Source organism: Pezoporus wallicus, unplaced genomic scaffold (assembly GCF_028554395.1).
Source record: "Pezoporus wallicus isolate ANWC-B61680 ecotype Strahan unplaced genomic scaffold, APGP_CSIRO_Pwel_v1 contig_2439, whole genome shotgun sequence".
NCBI classification, from domain to species: Eukaryota; Metazoa; Chordata; class Aves; order Psittaciformes; family Psittacidae; genus Pezoporus; species Pezoporus wallicus.
Window position 1 is genome coordinate 462842 of NW_026638501.1, and position 14910 is coordinate 477751.

The 14910-nt window shown below is 40.7% G+C and overlaps 1 protein-coding gene across 5 annotated transcripts in view; it reads right to left on the reverse strand.

Annotated features, from left to right (window-relative positions):
• The window catches only part of SLC20A2 (solute carrier family 20 member 2), a 57868-nt gene that overhangs the window by 30767 nt on the left and 12191 nt on the right, over positions 1 to 14910 (reverse strand). The window contains exons 1-2 of one of the 5 annotated variants that reach the window (XR_008972357.1): positions 7548 to 7782; positions 1143 to 1695 (exon numbers count right to left, since the gene is read on the reverse strand). Coding sequence is in view for 4 of the 5 variants with exons in the window: in XM_057411029.1 (XP_057267012.1) it covers positions 1143 to 1431 (289 nt within the window). In the remaining variant the exon portion in view is untranslated. Of the gene's footprint in view, positions 1 to 1142; positions 1696 to 7381; positions 7466 to 7547; positions 7784 to 14910 lie in introns of those variants that run through there. The other 4 variants (XM_057411029.1, XM_057411028.1, XM_057411031.1 and 1 more) reach the window with 4 other exon arrangements.

Below are 14910 nucleotides of genomic sequence, written 5' to 3' on the forward strand. Positions count from 1 at the left end.
CAGACAAGTCCAGAAGCTGGTCCTCAATGTCCATCTTGATCCATCAAAATAATAAAAAAGCAAAACTTTTCCACTTCCCTAAATAAATGGGAAATTAACCACATGTAGGTGAATCTGTGCAGAGGTCTGCTATCTCAGTGCAGGTCCTGCCTGAAAACCGTGGGAGGTTAGAGGAGGTAGGTGAAATAATATTTAAGTTAGATTTAAGGATGTTTAAGGAAGAAAACCTTTGAGTTTTCAAATAGAGGAAGCTGCGATACTCATATAAATCGCACTGCCCTGTTGTGGGATGCCATGGATCTCCCAGGCTGAAGAACTGGTGGTGGGACAGGCAGGCTGGCCCCTTGCCTGGGCTGCCTCTCCTACAGTGAAAGGGTTTCCTTCCTGCTGTCTCCTGCCCTTTAAAAGCAGGTTTGCTATTGATCCTTGAGGGAGCTCTCCAAAAGCTCACAAAGCCTCTTGCATATAAACAAAGAGTAAATACGGTGGCTTAATGTTACTTACCTCAGAATATGCTATTTGTTCTAAAGGGAGATTAACTTAACTGCAAATAAAAGCACCTCGGAGCAGACTTTAAGGTATGCTGAACTGCTGCTGGTTTGAGCCAGAAAAACTAAACAGACCTTAAATGCGACCATCTATCTTTACTGATCCTTTAGCTTTGCCAACAGCAAGCGTATGATTAATTGCAATCACTCAGCTGGACAATCAGTTTAAGGAAACATGTTTGGATTTTATGCAATTTTTAAAAAAACTAGGCAATTCCTGCTTGTCCTTACGGCAAACTGCTGTTTGTGTAGGACCTTCTATATGGTCACAAAAGCTTACATATTTTCCATTTACTATCATAAAAATCTCCAGATTATCTTTTCCAGCATCCTAGGAATACATATATATGAGCCATTATGTTAAACATTTTTTTTCTTCTATTTGTTAAATTGCTGAACCATTCAAAACTCTAAATTATTAGGAGCATTTAAAAAACACAGGAGACTACAAAAGGAATACAGGCCCTTGCACGCACACAAAACCAGACGTGCAAGTCCAGAGGATGTGAAGACTTAATTAACAATATTCGCAACGAACAAACCGGATGACAAACACACAGTGAACATTACTTGTAATTGGAAAGTATTACTTACCAACCATTGCACTCACTTCTCCTGCCATCAGCCGTGGGACGGTGTTGTTGTACAGGTTAACATCTATGATACCTTTCCGAATTGTTTCTCCTACTTTTGCTCCCAGTAACACTGAACCAGTGGTTTCAAAAACCGAAGCCAAAATGCAAGCCTGGCGTAAAGTAACGACACCAGAGCCCACAGCCGTTCCAAACGAATTGGCAACATCATTTGCACCAACCGAAAAGGCTAAAATAAAAGCAATGATAAACCCCACAATGACCATCCACAGGTACTCATCCATCGCCATTTTTCCCCAAACTGTAGATTAGCTTCCCCTTTGCAAATAGTTAATAGGCAAGGCTGGAGGGCACCGACACACGGATTTGGAAAGCAGATTTCTCGTAAACAATGAGTTCTCTCTGGAAAGTGCTGGGTAGTGTTAGAATGTGAAGAAACTGCTAACTGCTGATTTTCAAACTACTATAAATACTGTTCATTTGGCTGCCGTCGGTCAGCAGTGAAACACATTCCATATTTTGCTCCCAAACTGGTACAACTGCGATGTTCTGTCCTGCAACAGAAAAAAAAATAAAAAAAACAGAAAAAAGAAAATAAAATTAAAAAAAAAGAAATAAAAGAAAGAAAGAAAAGAGGGGAATTCTCAGCAGAGCCTGTAACAGTGTGTGTTTTCAGAAGTAAACAGATGAATTAAACCCCCTAATGGGGTCCTACCTCAGCATGTGACTGTTCTAATCATAAAGCAACTCAGAAGAGGTTAAAATTAGGTCACCTCCAAAGCAATATGTTTCTTGCAGTATCACTGAGCTAGGAAATCTTTTGAGCAATTTAAAAGGATTTAGAAAGGTTGGGCATTTTGTTTGTGTTGAGTTTACCTAACAGTGTGATAAACCCTCTTCCTAGAGGAAGGATTCTTCTTGGCTCTTTGCACGCAGTGAGTATAAGATATGCAGAACATATAGACCATACCATACAGCCTGATTCCCAGTTGATGTCTATCACCTACCTTCACCATCCTCAGCAGAGCTCTCAACATTTTATCAACTGCAGCCAGGGATGCCCTCCTTTGAACAATGACTTAATCTATATGTCTGTCAAGGGAACGCTACTGAAAATACTCTGAAGGGCATTAATATTCATCTATTGCTGTTATCACATCCCGTGCAGTAATACAATTTTCTTATAGCTTCTCAGTCACTGGGACAGCACAGTAATCACAATATTCCCATACATTCCTACAGATTTAGAGAAGTTTAACTAAAAAGTTGAGCTCTCTGGTAACTAATTATAGGAAAGAGAAATTGCTGATAGTTATTATATTCAACCCACTGTTACAGACATAGTATTTCTTTTAATAGTTTCAGTTTTGTGATTGCCTTTCGAATTACATTTAGCTATTAATTAGTCTAATCTGAGCTCTTTCACACCAAAAAAAAGGGACAGAAAGGGACTTCAAAAATAAACCCGTTACCATCCAAAAGACTGCAAAGCAGAGTATAGGGCCCACACTGATATCAAGATGGTGAAAAGCTAGAAGGAAATTTGCTCAAACCTCCTGCCTCTTCTGAGGCCTGCTTCTCTTCTGCTAGCAGCTGCCATGGAGACGTCCCATGCAACCCTCTTTCCCATCCATGATGGTTGGCTACAGAAAAGTGGCATTTTGGAGGTGGCAAGGGGTTAAAGGAACATTTAGCGGCAAGCACCCATCAGCCAACTCCACACGTATTAAGAAGCATTTCAAGAGATCAGGGGATATCAGACAAAAAGCCCTGAGCCCATCTCCTGCTCTAAGTTTTTCCACAGTAACTTCAGTCTCATACAAAATACCCACACCAACAGTTTCAAGAGACCATGCTTAATTTCTTTCGATGACCCCAATGCAATGTATGTCCTGCGGTAGCAAGGAGGAAGGGTCTCTGAAACCTCTGACATAATGGCAATATTCACATATTCCCAGAATGCTGAATCATTAAGAACTACCAACAGGAAAATAACATATCTACACATCAGTGTTTCCAAGAAAACCTGTAAGTTGATGTCAAGGATTGATGCTTTCTCTAAATACACATATTCAGCAGAAAAGAGGTCCGTCTCTCTTTCTCCAGGCTCCAAACTGGCTGAACAACTGTTGCTCCAGTCTTTTCCAGACATGAAGCAGACATCAATCCTTGAATGCCTTACACTCTAAAATAACATCTTGGAAGGTCTTAACAACTAAAAACATTTGTATAAGGATTTTTATACTATGAGATAACGTGAGAAAACGAAGCACCAATGCATTTTTGACTTTTGAAGACTTGTTGCCTTTTTGTAATTCATGAGCTCACAGCCCATTGAGTGAAAAAGGTCTTGACAGAGAAGTCTAACAATATTTGGAAGAAACAATTAAAGTTAGCACTTGTTTGCCTGTAAAGGAATGCAAAACACTGTTAAATTCATTCACTAAAAACTTCTATTATATATATGAGATTTTTGCTAGGACATGACGTGCTGGACCACAGTCCTTTCTTGATCCTGGAGATTAATGATTACATTCTTCATCCTGCATGGATTTACACAGTACCTTTGCCAAGTTAGCTGTGGTGCCCCAGTTTCCTCTCCTGAAAATGGGCAAAGCTTACTGAGATCTATGCATGCATAGACGTTGTGATTATATGAGACCCGTTTCCTTCAGACCCGCAAGATGAAAGCACATCCTTATTCCCAACGGAGATCTGTCTTTTCTCCACTTATCAACCAACCTACCAATTTACTGTGGTGACCCAATTATCTGGGATAAGGAAGAGCAGGGGGATTGTGACATTCCCCCACTGCAACAGAGTTCATGGGACAACGTTTGCCAAATCTGGCTCCTCTGGCCACAGCGAGTTCCTGCAGCTTCCAAAATAAACCACTAAGTCACAAGGTTGCCTCTATTAGCTTCCCTGGGAGGGGGAGGAGAACTCCAGATGGTCCCAAAGAAATGAAGACTTCAAGTGTGTGTACGTGTGCTCCTAAAACTCCTCATGAAGTCTCCCGAAGTCTGTTGATGGGGCTCTTGGCAAAGGGCTCAGAGAGGCAGCCACATAATCTCCCTCCCCGTGAAATGGGATATATGACCTCGTGAGAAAAGGATGCCTTAAGTAAGAAGTCACCTCTCCTGTCATTTTATGCAAGGTGACAGTTCGAAATAGAGCTTCCTCCAAGACTTGGGAGGCTCGACGTGACCTCTACCGCATTTGCACAAGTGACAGAGCACAACGATGGCCAAGCCTTGCCTTTAATTAGATGTAAACCAAAAGGAAAAGAGGAAAGGGAGTAAACACACGTTTAAAAGTTAACTTGCAGGCACCATTTGAATGGCCAGGTGTTACTACCTTCAACCTTCAATAACTGTAAGAGGTGTTCACTGTTTCGAGACAGAAACAGAAAGGAGAAAGGAAAGAAAAAAAGGGGGCACATCTCTGGTGAGAAAGTTTTCAGAAATGCAAAATATCCTGCAAAGTAGGCCAGTGACTAAATACAGACTAAATCTCGAAGCATGCTTCTTTCTAGAGCCCAAAATATATCTGGCATGCTCAGACATACTGAGCTATGCCCCTCATCACCTAATCTAACCCAAGAGCCTGTGGTATTTCGTGTTCCTGGGACGAAAAAGAAACTGGAAAAAGCCACTGTATAGTAGGGAACAGCAGATCTGCTTTCTGCATGACAGCTGGAAGTCACTAGCCTGTTTCTCTCCCGCACCCATTTATATTTCATCAGCATGCCTCTGCATGCCAAATGCAATTCAGCTTGACCTGGCAGATACTAGGAAATCCTCCCATTTACCTGCGGGATCCATACCGCCTCTCCAAGGCTTCCACAGTCTGGTGCACTACGCTAATGCAGCAGACTCTGGGTGGAAAAGTTAATTTTCCTATTTAGGCTTTGGATAACTCTTCCTGGACCAGCCCAGCCTGCACTGCAGTGGCCGTGCTGCAAACTCACCCTTGGGCATTAGCAGGGCAGAGGAACTGTGTTAGCACCGGGGAGCTTCAGCAGGACCTAAAGCTGAAGCATTCTTCTCTGGTGGCTGTTAGTGCAAAGGGAGATGCATAGAGATGAAATTTCAAGTTGTAAGAAGCTAATTCTATGCCAAGGCAAGATTTTTAGCTAATACAGTTCTCTTATGATCGATAATTAGTGTATTATACTTGGGAGGTCTGAGTTGAAGCTTCTAACTGCTTAAGTGGACTTAAAAACTTACAGAACTTGCACTTCAGTGAGAAAAATCTAATTTTTGGAAATGCTAAGCACGTCCCTCTGCCCTGCTGGCAGATGATCCAGACACCCCCCTTGGATTTTATTTTGTTGCTAGCTTAACAACTTGTTATAACTCTGTCAACAGAAAGTGCTATTGCTTCCCTAAGGGAGAAATGAAAACAAAACCTAGGTAAGGAAGCACCTTGATTCATGCAGTAAGACAAGTGAATCCTCAGGAAAATGTCAGGGTCTCCTGGTAACCACGAGATCATTTTAGGACATGTTTATATATGGACATTTACTAAGACAGCTCTTCTGGAAACTATTCACAATAGAAATCTAAGCGTAGGTGAAAAATAACATGAAATTTGAAAAATTAGGATGTCAGTTGTTACTTTTTTTTTGCCAAATTGCTGCTAAAGAGAATGCAGAACCATCTAAAAGGGACAAATTTAACAGCTCAGATGAAGTTCAGTCTATGGAAGCAGAGTGCACTACCTACCAGCAATCCAACTGTTTGACAGAAAGGAAACAAACAGAGACCCCATAAATGTCCTTTAAACTTCCCTTTGCAGAAAATAAGGGAAGAACCTACTGCACTCATGGAACATTGAAAGGTATATAAATGATCCCATATGCAGCTCATGCCATATGTAAATCATGCTGCTCATGCCATATGTGAATCATGCTGTATGCAGTTCTGCTCACAGAAGTTACCCCATGCTGCAGTTGAAAACTTTCTCTTGCTCCGGACAGGACAGAAATTCCACAAGTCCCAATTTTAACTGTTTGGTTGTTGCCCAAGTATGAGCAAAACTCGAAAGACAGCAGCTAGTGTAGCATTTCTCAAGGTAACTCTTACAACTCCTCCACTCTGCGTTATGACAAGACAGACAGGGGAGGACAATTTCCCCTGCAGTGTTGAAAACAGCAGACGTTACATGATAGACAGCAGCACTGAATTTGTAATGACAGGCAGGTTCACTTCCAGTTACCAGTGGCTGAAAAGCCTGTCTAAAATGCTTACCAGACAGCAGCTTCTAGCAGGTTATTCCATCCCTTTCTAATTTCTGTATGTTGTTCTTTATATAAAACCGATCTGTCAGGCTTCCCACCTGTGTATATAAACTCATGCCAGATCTGGCATTCCTGTCTATTGGTGCATAGAAACCAAGCCTGATTTATAACCAAAGCTACTAATACCGTTCACATCAATAATCCTTATCATTTCCAATTCATGCTTGGGCCACAAGGATCACAAGTTATCTACTTTGAAACCGTAATACTACACTCATATGAAAGGTGGTATTAATTCAAGTGGTTCAAGACCAAGAACATGCCTATATGGCTCTAAATTACATGCACAAGACTTGTCACAAGGCCAAGCGCGACGCAAGTTTAGTGCTCCAGTACAGAAAAAGCACCCTTGACTTACTTTAAAAATATTGCCACATCTGCAGCAGCAGGTTTTGTATCAATCAGTTCCTATTTTAACAATGTGTTTAAGCATACTTCATGCCACTACTTGATATGGAAACTAGTCTGAAGTTGGTAGCTTTCCAAGGACTCCCATCCAGCTTAACAGCGCAGAGAGGGACTGTCACCGCCAGCTCCCAAAAGTTCCAGAGGATGCTTCTTTTTCTTAGTCCCTATCAACCTCTGTTCTCACCACTGAAAGGTCAAAAATGCGCATAAAATATTTAGCATAAGATCCTGTTGCCGAAAACATTCACTAAAACCACAGAGAGCAGTCCTGTTTAAACAGCAGCTCTACAAACAAGTAAGATAGGTAAAGTATCAACAGGTCCTTCTGCATTTGCTGATAAATATAATTTTCTCTAACTAGAAGACAATTTGATCCTTTGATGACTGAACAAAGTCTTTTTAACAAGCAAGTGTTTTTTATGATTCACCACTACAGATTTTTAAGATCCATTCAGAGAAAACAAGTGTTCATGGTTATGGAAAACATGTTTTATAAAACAAAGACATTCAGAGAAATCTTTAAAACTCACCCAGTATTTAAAAGTTGTTTCAAAAGAAAAAGGAGCTAAGTTCTTCCAGCGACTTGCTCTCCCGATTGTAAATACAGGCTGAAGTCTAAAATAGACATCCTATCATTTAGCACACTCACACTGAACATGCAAACTTCCAGAGGGTAGAAAGAGGGCTATAACTTACACCAGGCAGTCCGGGGATAAAATTCACTCCGGCACAGGAGAGCACACAAGACAACACTGAGAAGCATCAGTGTGAGTCCAGAGCCTTATTCAGTAGGTGAAAATCTGCCTCCTCTTAAGCAAAGAATTCTGCTGGGGGTGGGCACTGATAAAACACAACACTGCGTCACGACTGCACTAGTGAGACAAACCAATCCAATGAAGCTCACATTAAAAGCAACAAAACATTCCTTTTTTTTCCAATCCCCCCTCAAGCATAGGCATAAATGAGGAAGGAAATCTCATTTTTGATCGCTGGCTGGGCAATTTGGTGAGACCAGGTAATCTCTGAGGAGCCCCAGGTCTTGTTTGCAAGCACACTTAACTCAAGTGCAAGTGATGGTAGGGTATGTACATCCAATTCAGGAAAGATGTTGCATGCTTGATACTTTATCCATGTCAGTAGAGGTCTCACAGGCTACACAGACTGCAGAAAGTTAAAGATGTGCATTAGTTTTGACTGGATTGATGCCTAAGAAAGCAACTTCACTTTCAACAGTTCGACCTAAATTACCCAATCCAAATTCCTTCAACCACTTTCCTTTAAGTGGGAAACATTTTTGCGTGTATGTCAAGGCAAAAATAGTGTTTGCCTAAAAGCACCCGGCTTAGCTTTGTATAAAATATTTGCTTTAATACTATATAACACAATTAAGCCATTTTATCCAGCAAAAAGTAATGTAAATCAAAATTGTCACTAGTTTAGAAATCAAACAGACACCAATTTATTTGAGCACATTTCTGTTTTTTAATAAAAGATGCTTTAAATTTAACTGTTAGGTTTTACTCCATTCTGAGTCACTGAAAACCATGGAATCATAATTTCAACATGAATTTAAATTGGTAAATTTCCTGCATCCTGAACATTTGAGAAAAACCAAATAATTGATTTATATTTGCAAACACAGACTTGGAAACAGAATTCTTACCTCATCTATTTTTTCAAGTTTGAATAAAAGATATTTTTTAACAAGGATGCAAAAGTTTTCTAAATTGGTTATATTCAGCTGCAGATTATACTCAGGGATAAAGCAATAAATACGAAAAGTGCTTTACATTTCTTAAGAAAACTCACATGGATCAGTAAGCCTACATCATCTTCTAAAAAGAATTAAGGCAAAACTCCAGCTAGAAATCTGCAATGCAGAAATGACACTAAAAATCCCCAATAAAAATAAGAATTATGAGGCCATGATTCTTTGCAAGAAATGCTGACTCTTCATTTAAGGTAAATACCCACCTACTATTAAGCTTACAATATAGCTAACTTCATGACAAGCTGCATCTCTTCAGACTGGTTGCAAAGTCTTTTATTTCTGTAATAGCTGGTAAACAGGCTTTCTAAAAAAGCCTTTTCACTAGAAAAGTGAACACTGGTTTTCCCTTATGTACAAAAGTAACGTATTTTAACAATAATAATAATAATAATCTTTTCCTGCAGATCTAAAGATAATACTTTTGTGCATGAGTAGTGTCAATCAATTCAATTGAGAGCTATCATAGTTGTAAACATTAAGTCAGCCTGCATTTATAGGTCTGGATTCCAAGATTTTGAGGAAGTAAATAAACACAGAAACTTTCTTGGAGCACTCAATTTAACTTTATAAAGAAAAAAAAAGAACACAAAATATTATTTCATGTTCTCTTTATAGCTGACAAGTTGTTGATGTCTGCCTTGGAAAAGCTCAAACCCAAGCTGCCCAAGTAAGTGCTAAACGCACCCTAGTTCTCCTTAAAGGACCATTCACTAAGGCCTAGAGTAATCACCACCAGCGTGCAGATGCAGGTAAAAAGACTGCTGAAAGGACACATTATTTGCGAGGGATCTACACAGATTTCAAAAGCCAGAAGCTGCCGGCCCGACCAGTGGGAATCATTTCAGACCCCAGAGAATAACAAACTGGAATCATTTGAGTGCCGCTTCCCACGAGCCAGCCCGACCACAGCGGTGGTTTCTTGTTGACCTAAGCTTCAGAGCTTGGTCTACACGCAAAGAAAAGGATATAATAAACAGCACAGAGAAAAGGAAATATCTTCAAAGTTTTTGTTCTGCTAAATCAGCATTGTGGACCTCAGGCATGGGAAAATTCAAGCCAAGATAGGTTGACCATTAAAAAGTTACAATTTGGGATACCACTAAAGAAGCAGGCAAAGGAAAATTTATACGACCACAAAATAAATTATGAGGATCGGCTTTTGGCAACGGCAGCACAAGTTTGGTTCCCATCAAATCAAATATGTGTAGAAATTATAAATATTATATATTAAAACATCCATCAGATATCCTAATTTCTTTAAAATTGAAATTTATTCTGGTAAATCCACAACTGAGAGATCCCTGCTTGATTTGACAAACCCATGCTAGGAAAACTTATATTCTGGTTTAAATAATGTAATACAACATGCCAATTTCAATAACTAATTTTAAACCCCCTTCAGTTTGCATTTCCGCATCAGCTATTTTCTGAAAGATCCCCAGGTTCTCATTTACCAGTAACCAGTAAAACAACGTTAATTTGCAACTTAATGTAACTTTTATATCAAATATTACTGGCCTTTTTTTGCCATTCAGATGGGAAGGCTCCATATTTCAGTGATTGTGCTTATTCTAATAAAATGTGTTAAGTGCTTATTCTAATATGTGCTTATTCTAATAAAACGTGTTCTACCTTTTTAGTAGAAAATAACGGGGAGTGATTCTAATTTTCTAACATAAAAACCTGCCAGAATTGGAACCCAAATACCTGTAAACTGCTTTGGTCAGAAACAGAAATAGAATAAAATACATCAGAAAGCTGAAGGGTGTTGTTCTAGTTACATTGTACCAACTTAAATAAGGTTACTGACCAGCAACAGGAGCTTTCAGGCTTTCACATACCTGCTGGTACTCTAAAATTTGGAGCCATACGCGGCTGGAACCAGGGAGGTTTTGTTTCCCTTATCAGTATTTGTGCCCCTGACCCTGCCTGGGAACCCTTATTTCCCTTCAATCTACAAACAAAGTAAATAAAATTAATGAGAAGAATCAAAACAGTGGCAGATGACTGCACGGGTATAACATGGCATCTCAAAGAAATACAGCTCTTGTAATACCTTTCTTTCTAGTTTTGATGGCCCCCATGACATCTACACCATAGGGGATATGAAGCAGGGCACCACATGCTCATCATTACCTGGAAATCAGCCCTTGGGTCCTTGAGACTAAAGGAGATTTAACAGAGCTCTATCAAACACAGCACCATTTCTGGGTGCTTCAGTAACTCCATTGCGCATAACGAACACCAACAAAATTGAGTATCTGCTCTGCAGATAGCTGCAAACACAGTTCAAGCTGGAAAAAGCCATCTCCAACCAATAAAAACACATCTGCTTTTGCATACTGGGTAGCAAGCTCCAACACATTCTGTAATCTATCAGGATAAATCTCTGAGTTAAGAGACATGCTTCCATGTTTCACCGCAAGAAAAAGCATCTCAGGGACTCTCTGGAAAGTCTTAATGTGGGAAACATGAAAATTAAAAAGTCACTTGGCATTCAGGGATGGAGCAACTCCTCTGCTCTGAGGAAGCAAACCATTTGGGTGAGCTTTCTTGATGGCTCTGAACTCTGTCACACTGTCATCCAAACTTTCTTCCAGCAAGTCCCCACACGCTCAAAGATGATGTCCCACCCCAGCTTAAAGATTTCCACTCCCAATGGTTGAGGCGAGTCGGCTGTGCTTTCACAGGCATGCAGGGAGAGCTGCCATGTTACAGAGCCTGACTCTGCTTGAGATCACACTCGTCTATCAAGAGAGCAAGCTCTGGGAAAATGAAAAGGAGGAACCCACAACTGGAATTGCCAGAGGCCAAGGCTGGCACAGAGGATGACACAGGCTGTGGGTGTTGTGTGGCCTGGGAGAGCCAGCCTGGCTCCAACCCCTGCCACAGCACAAGCCCAAGGCCAAGCCGAGCCAAGAGGAGTTCAAAGGCAGGAAACCATTCTGAAGGCACAAGGCTTTGACCAGTCCTGAATCAAGCACTAATCCAGTTAGCGCTGGGAACTGGACTCATATTGCCAGGGACTCAGGCTGATTCACCAGAGACTGAGCATACTATGTCCATACTAAGCCCAAGGGAACTGGTGAACAGCTGAAGTGAGCCTCACTGATTTTAATCCATCACTTCCCCTCCCCAGACACATATCTGAATAAAGCAATCAGCACGGGCAAAGTATTTCAAAGAGCCCTGGCTACTGCTGACAACTCGAGAAGCATTATACTGAAGGACCTACACCGACTTTACACAGAACATAAAAACTGCCCATGAAATACTCCAGTGGTGATCCAAAAATACACATTTTACAAATTCAGAGGCTTATGCAAAGATCCCCTTGATAACAAGCCAGAGTGTGCTTGCCAAAAGTCAACAATGCAAATTTTCCAGATAAAGGAAACGTGACACCTCAAGCCCCAGATTGCCTGCCATTTCCATTCTGGTTTGGGTTTCAGAGAATAACTGCGGTGGAGCCTTTTCCTCTTAAGCCAGAAGAGATGGCTGGGGCTCCCCTGAGTCCAGCAATTCTCTCCCTTCAAAGGGTGCCGGAGTGTGCGAGTAGCTACCAACATGCCAAACCACACTGGCTGGCTCTCACTGACAGACTCCAAAATTAGTGTGGCCAGCAGGACAGAACACCACCAAGCACTGCTGAAGTGAGCTAGCTGAATGCCAAAAGGAGAAAAGGACCAGCGGTATAACCAAAGAGAGAAGGGACAATGACACTCAGGTGCTGATCGGGGTTATTGGAGTAAGTAGAAATAGATGAGGCCAATACACTGTGGCAATGGAAATCATTTGGTTTGGGATTTTTTTCTATATGTATTACAGTAATAAAAATACAAAGGTGGAAACAGCAATGGAAGCTTCATTTCATAGCAATAGGAACCAAATATTACAACTGAAGGCGGTTGACTGTGCCCAATGCTGTCTGGAGACCATGCAAAGAATGGCATCTGCCAACTAAGAGGCATGTTTCCCCCTTCAAAATCCAACAGCTGCTCATCTTTGTTCTTCAGAGTCCATGTAATGGTCCACATCTATCTCCTGTAGCCTTTGCTGCTAGAGACATGAAGAGCATGACAGTGAAGCAAAAACCTTGAGTTCCACCTACAAGGCAAACTTAACATGCCATCTGCTTCACCGTAGGTTGATGATGCTGCTGGAGAAAACAGGTGGCCAACAGATTTGTCACACTGGCTAGGAATTAAATCATCACCAGTGTAGCATGCCCAAATAAATGTCCCATAGTTGGGTTCTTGGCTCGGCAAACCCTTCCAAGAGAACTTACTAAGGGCATGTGATCCTGTGAAGCAAGTCAAGAGAAAATGGGCTTTATCCTCTACAAAGGAAAATGTTGCTCTCTGCTTCAATGCTTCCCCTGTGTGAGAATTAGAACCTAAAATCATAGGAAAAGCAGACCTACAAACCAGCTTAATATAGTGGTTTTGTCAGGGATCTTGTTACCAAAACTCTCTCCCTCAGATGAGCTATTGGTCATGGGGAGAAGGCTCCATGTTTTATCTGGGCTTTTCCTAGCCTGGGAGCAAAGCCTGGTAACATTAGCTTTTGTACTTTAGTGGTCCAGTCCTTACATCCATGTGCAGTACAAAGAATCTTCCCAAAGGTATGGGCAGGATAACAGGAAACATTGACTCCAGTAAACTGCTGAGCGTATTTATCCGTAACAAGAGCTCGAACAGCTAGAATTTCTCTGCTTGCTGACACAGAGGCTATAAAGAGAAGAAAAAGTCCTTAAGGCAGCAGAACATATTTTTTTTAGTACAAGGCACCAGAAAACAGTGCCAGTGGCTAGTGTGCCTCATCCTCTGAAAAGGTGTTTATAGCTAAGCTGTGCTGATGACAGTGATGGATTACACCACACCAATGGTCACCCAGTGGAAGAAAGATAGCATGGATGCTCTTGAAAAGGTCAGGAATAGCAAAGGGGATTCCATGAAGAACCCTTCCTCTTTCCTGCCTTTCTGGAGAAGGGTGAGAATTAGAGCTAGCCATGCCAGGGTCCTGCTATACCCACTAAGGCTTGAATGGGGACTTCTTTAGACCTACGCATTTCCCTACCCGACAAGCGCTGACACAGACCTCACCATTCCACACAACCACTGAGAGAAGGGCCACACCATTCCAAGGCAGGGTGCAAATTCACAGAGAGCAGAAGTATTGGGGGAAACAAAAAAAAAAAAAAAAAATCAGGCAAAAAAAACAAAATAACCCAAAAAAGAAGAAATAAAAATAAGCCAGGTATGACAAACATGCCACATGAAGAGAGTCCTCTGGAGTATGGAAGCACACGTGGAGCACATTTCTTGCAAGACCTGGAAGGGGTCACAGTCTATCTCTGTTATACTCATAAGGAAAAGTTACTGTTACCTACAAAACAAATGAGCAGATGGATCATCAGGTAAAGAACACTGAATGCTCAGAAAAAAAATATGTATTTTCTCTTTTAAAGAAGTAAACAAGGACTCTATAACAACAACTGGTTGTTTCTGGTCACCGAGACCTTCAGAAGTTGTCTCCTCTTCCATCTCTCCTACATATAAATTAAAAAGGGAAAATTAATTATGCAGTCTTTTCCACTGTCAATCAGTTCCTCAGCCTTGAATTAACCACATATTGATTTACACCAAATGAATAAAATGATGTGAGGAAAACAGTTGCTCAGAAATGGTGGAATACATTACTCCCAAAATGTGCTTAATACTTCTATCAACACTGTCTCCAAGTGTTTAACCAATTATCTCCCACAATTTGATTTTGTTTTCTTTAAAACTTCAGCAGACATGAGCACCTTTGAATCACTTCATGTAATATAAATAACTACACAGATTACAATCAATTTGGGCTATATTACAAGTTTGGTTCTTTCAAATCTGAAGTACTAAGGTACTAAAATAAACACAACACTTTCCAGCTTTAAAAATTTCTCAACCAAGCAAAAAGTATTTACCATTCTCCAAAGTAATCCAGAACACAGACTATACTGTTCACTAATGTATATTCAATCAGGGATACACTGTTATCACTAATCTAACATGAAATTTAGGTGTGCAGAAGACCATTCTGTATCTGTACCAACTTTAAAACACAATCATCAGTTACTGACAAATATGTTTAAAATATGAACTGACCCACTAGCTACTCTACTAATCCTAGGGTTTTATTTTGCCTGGAATTCTCTAGGGTTTATTCAGAAAACGGCAAGTAAACAGCACATACTCAGAGGCACAGTTCTCCATCAAGAAAGTGTTCCACAAGAACATGCAAAAA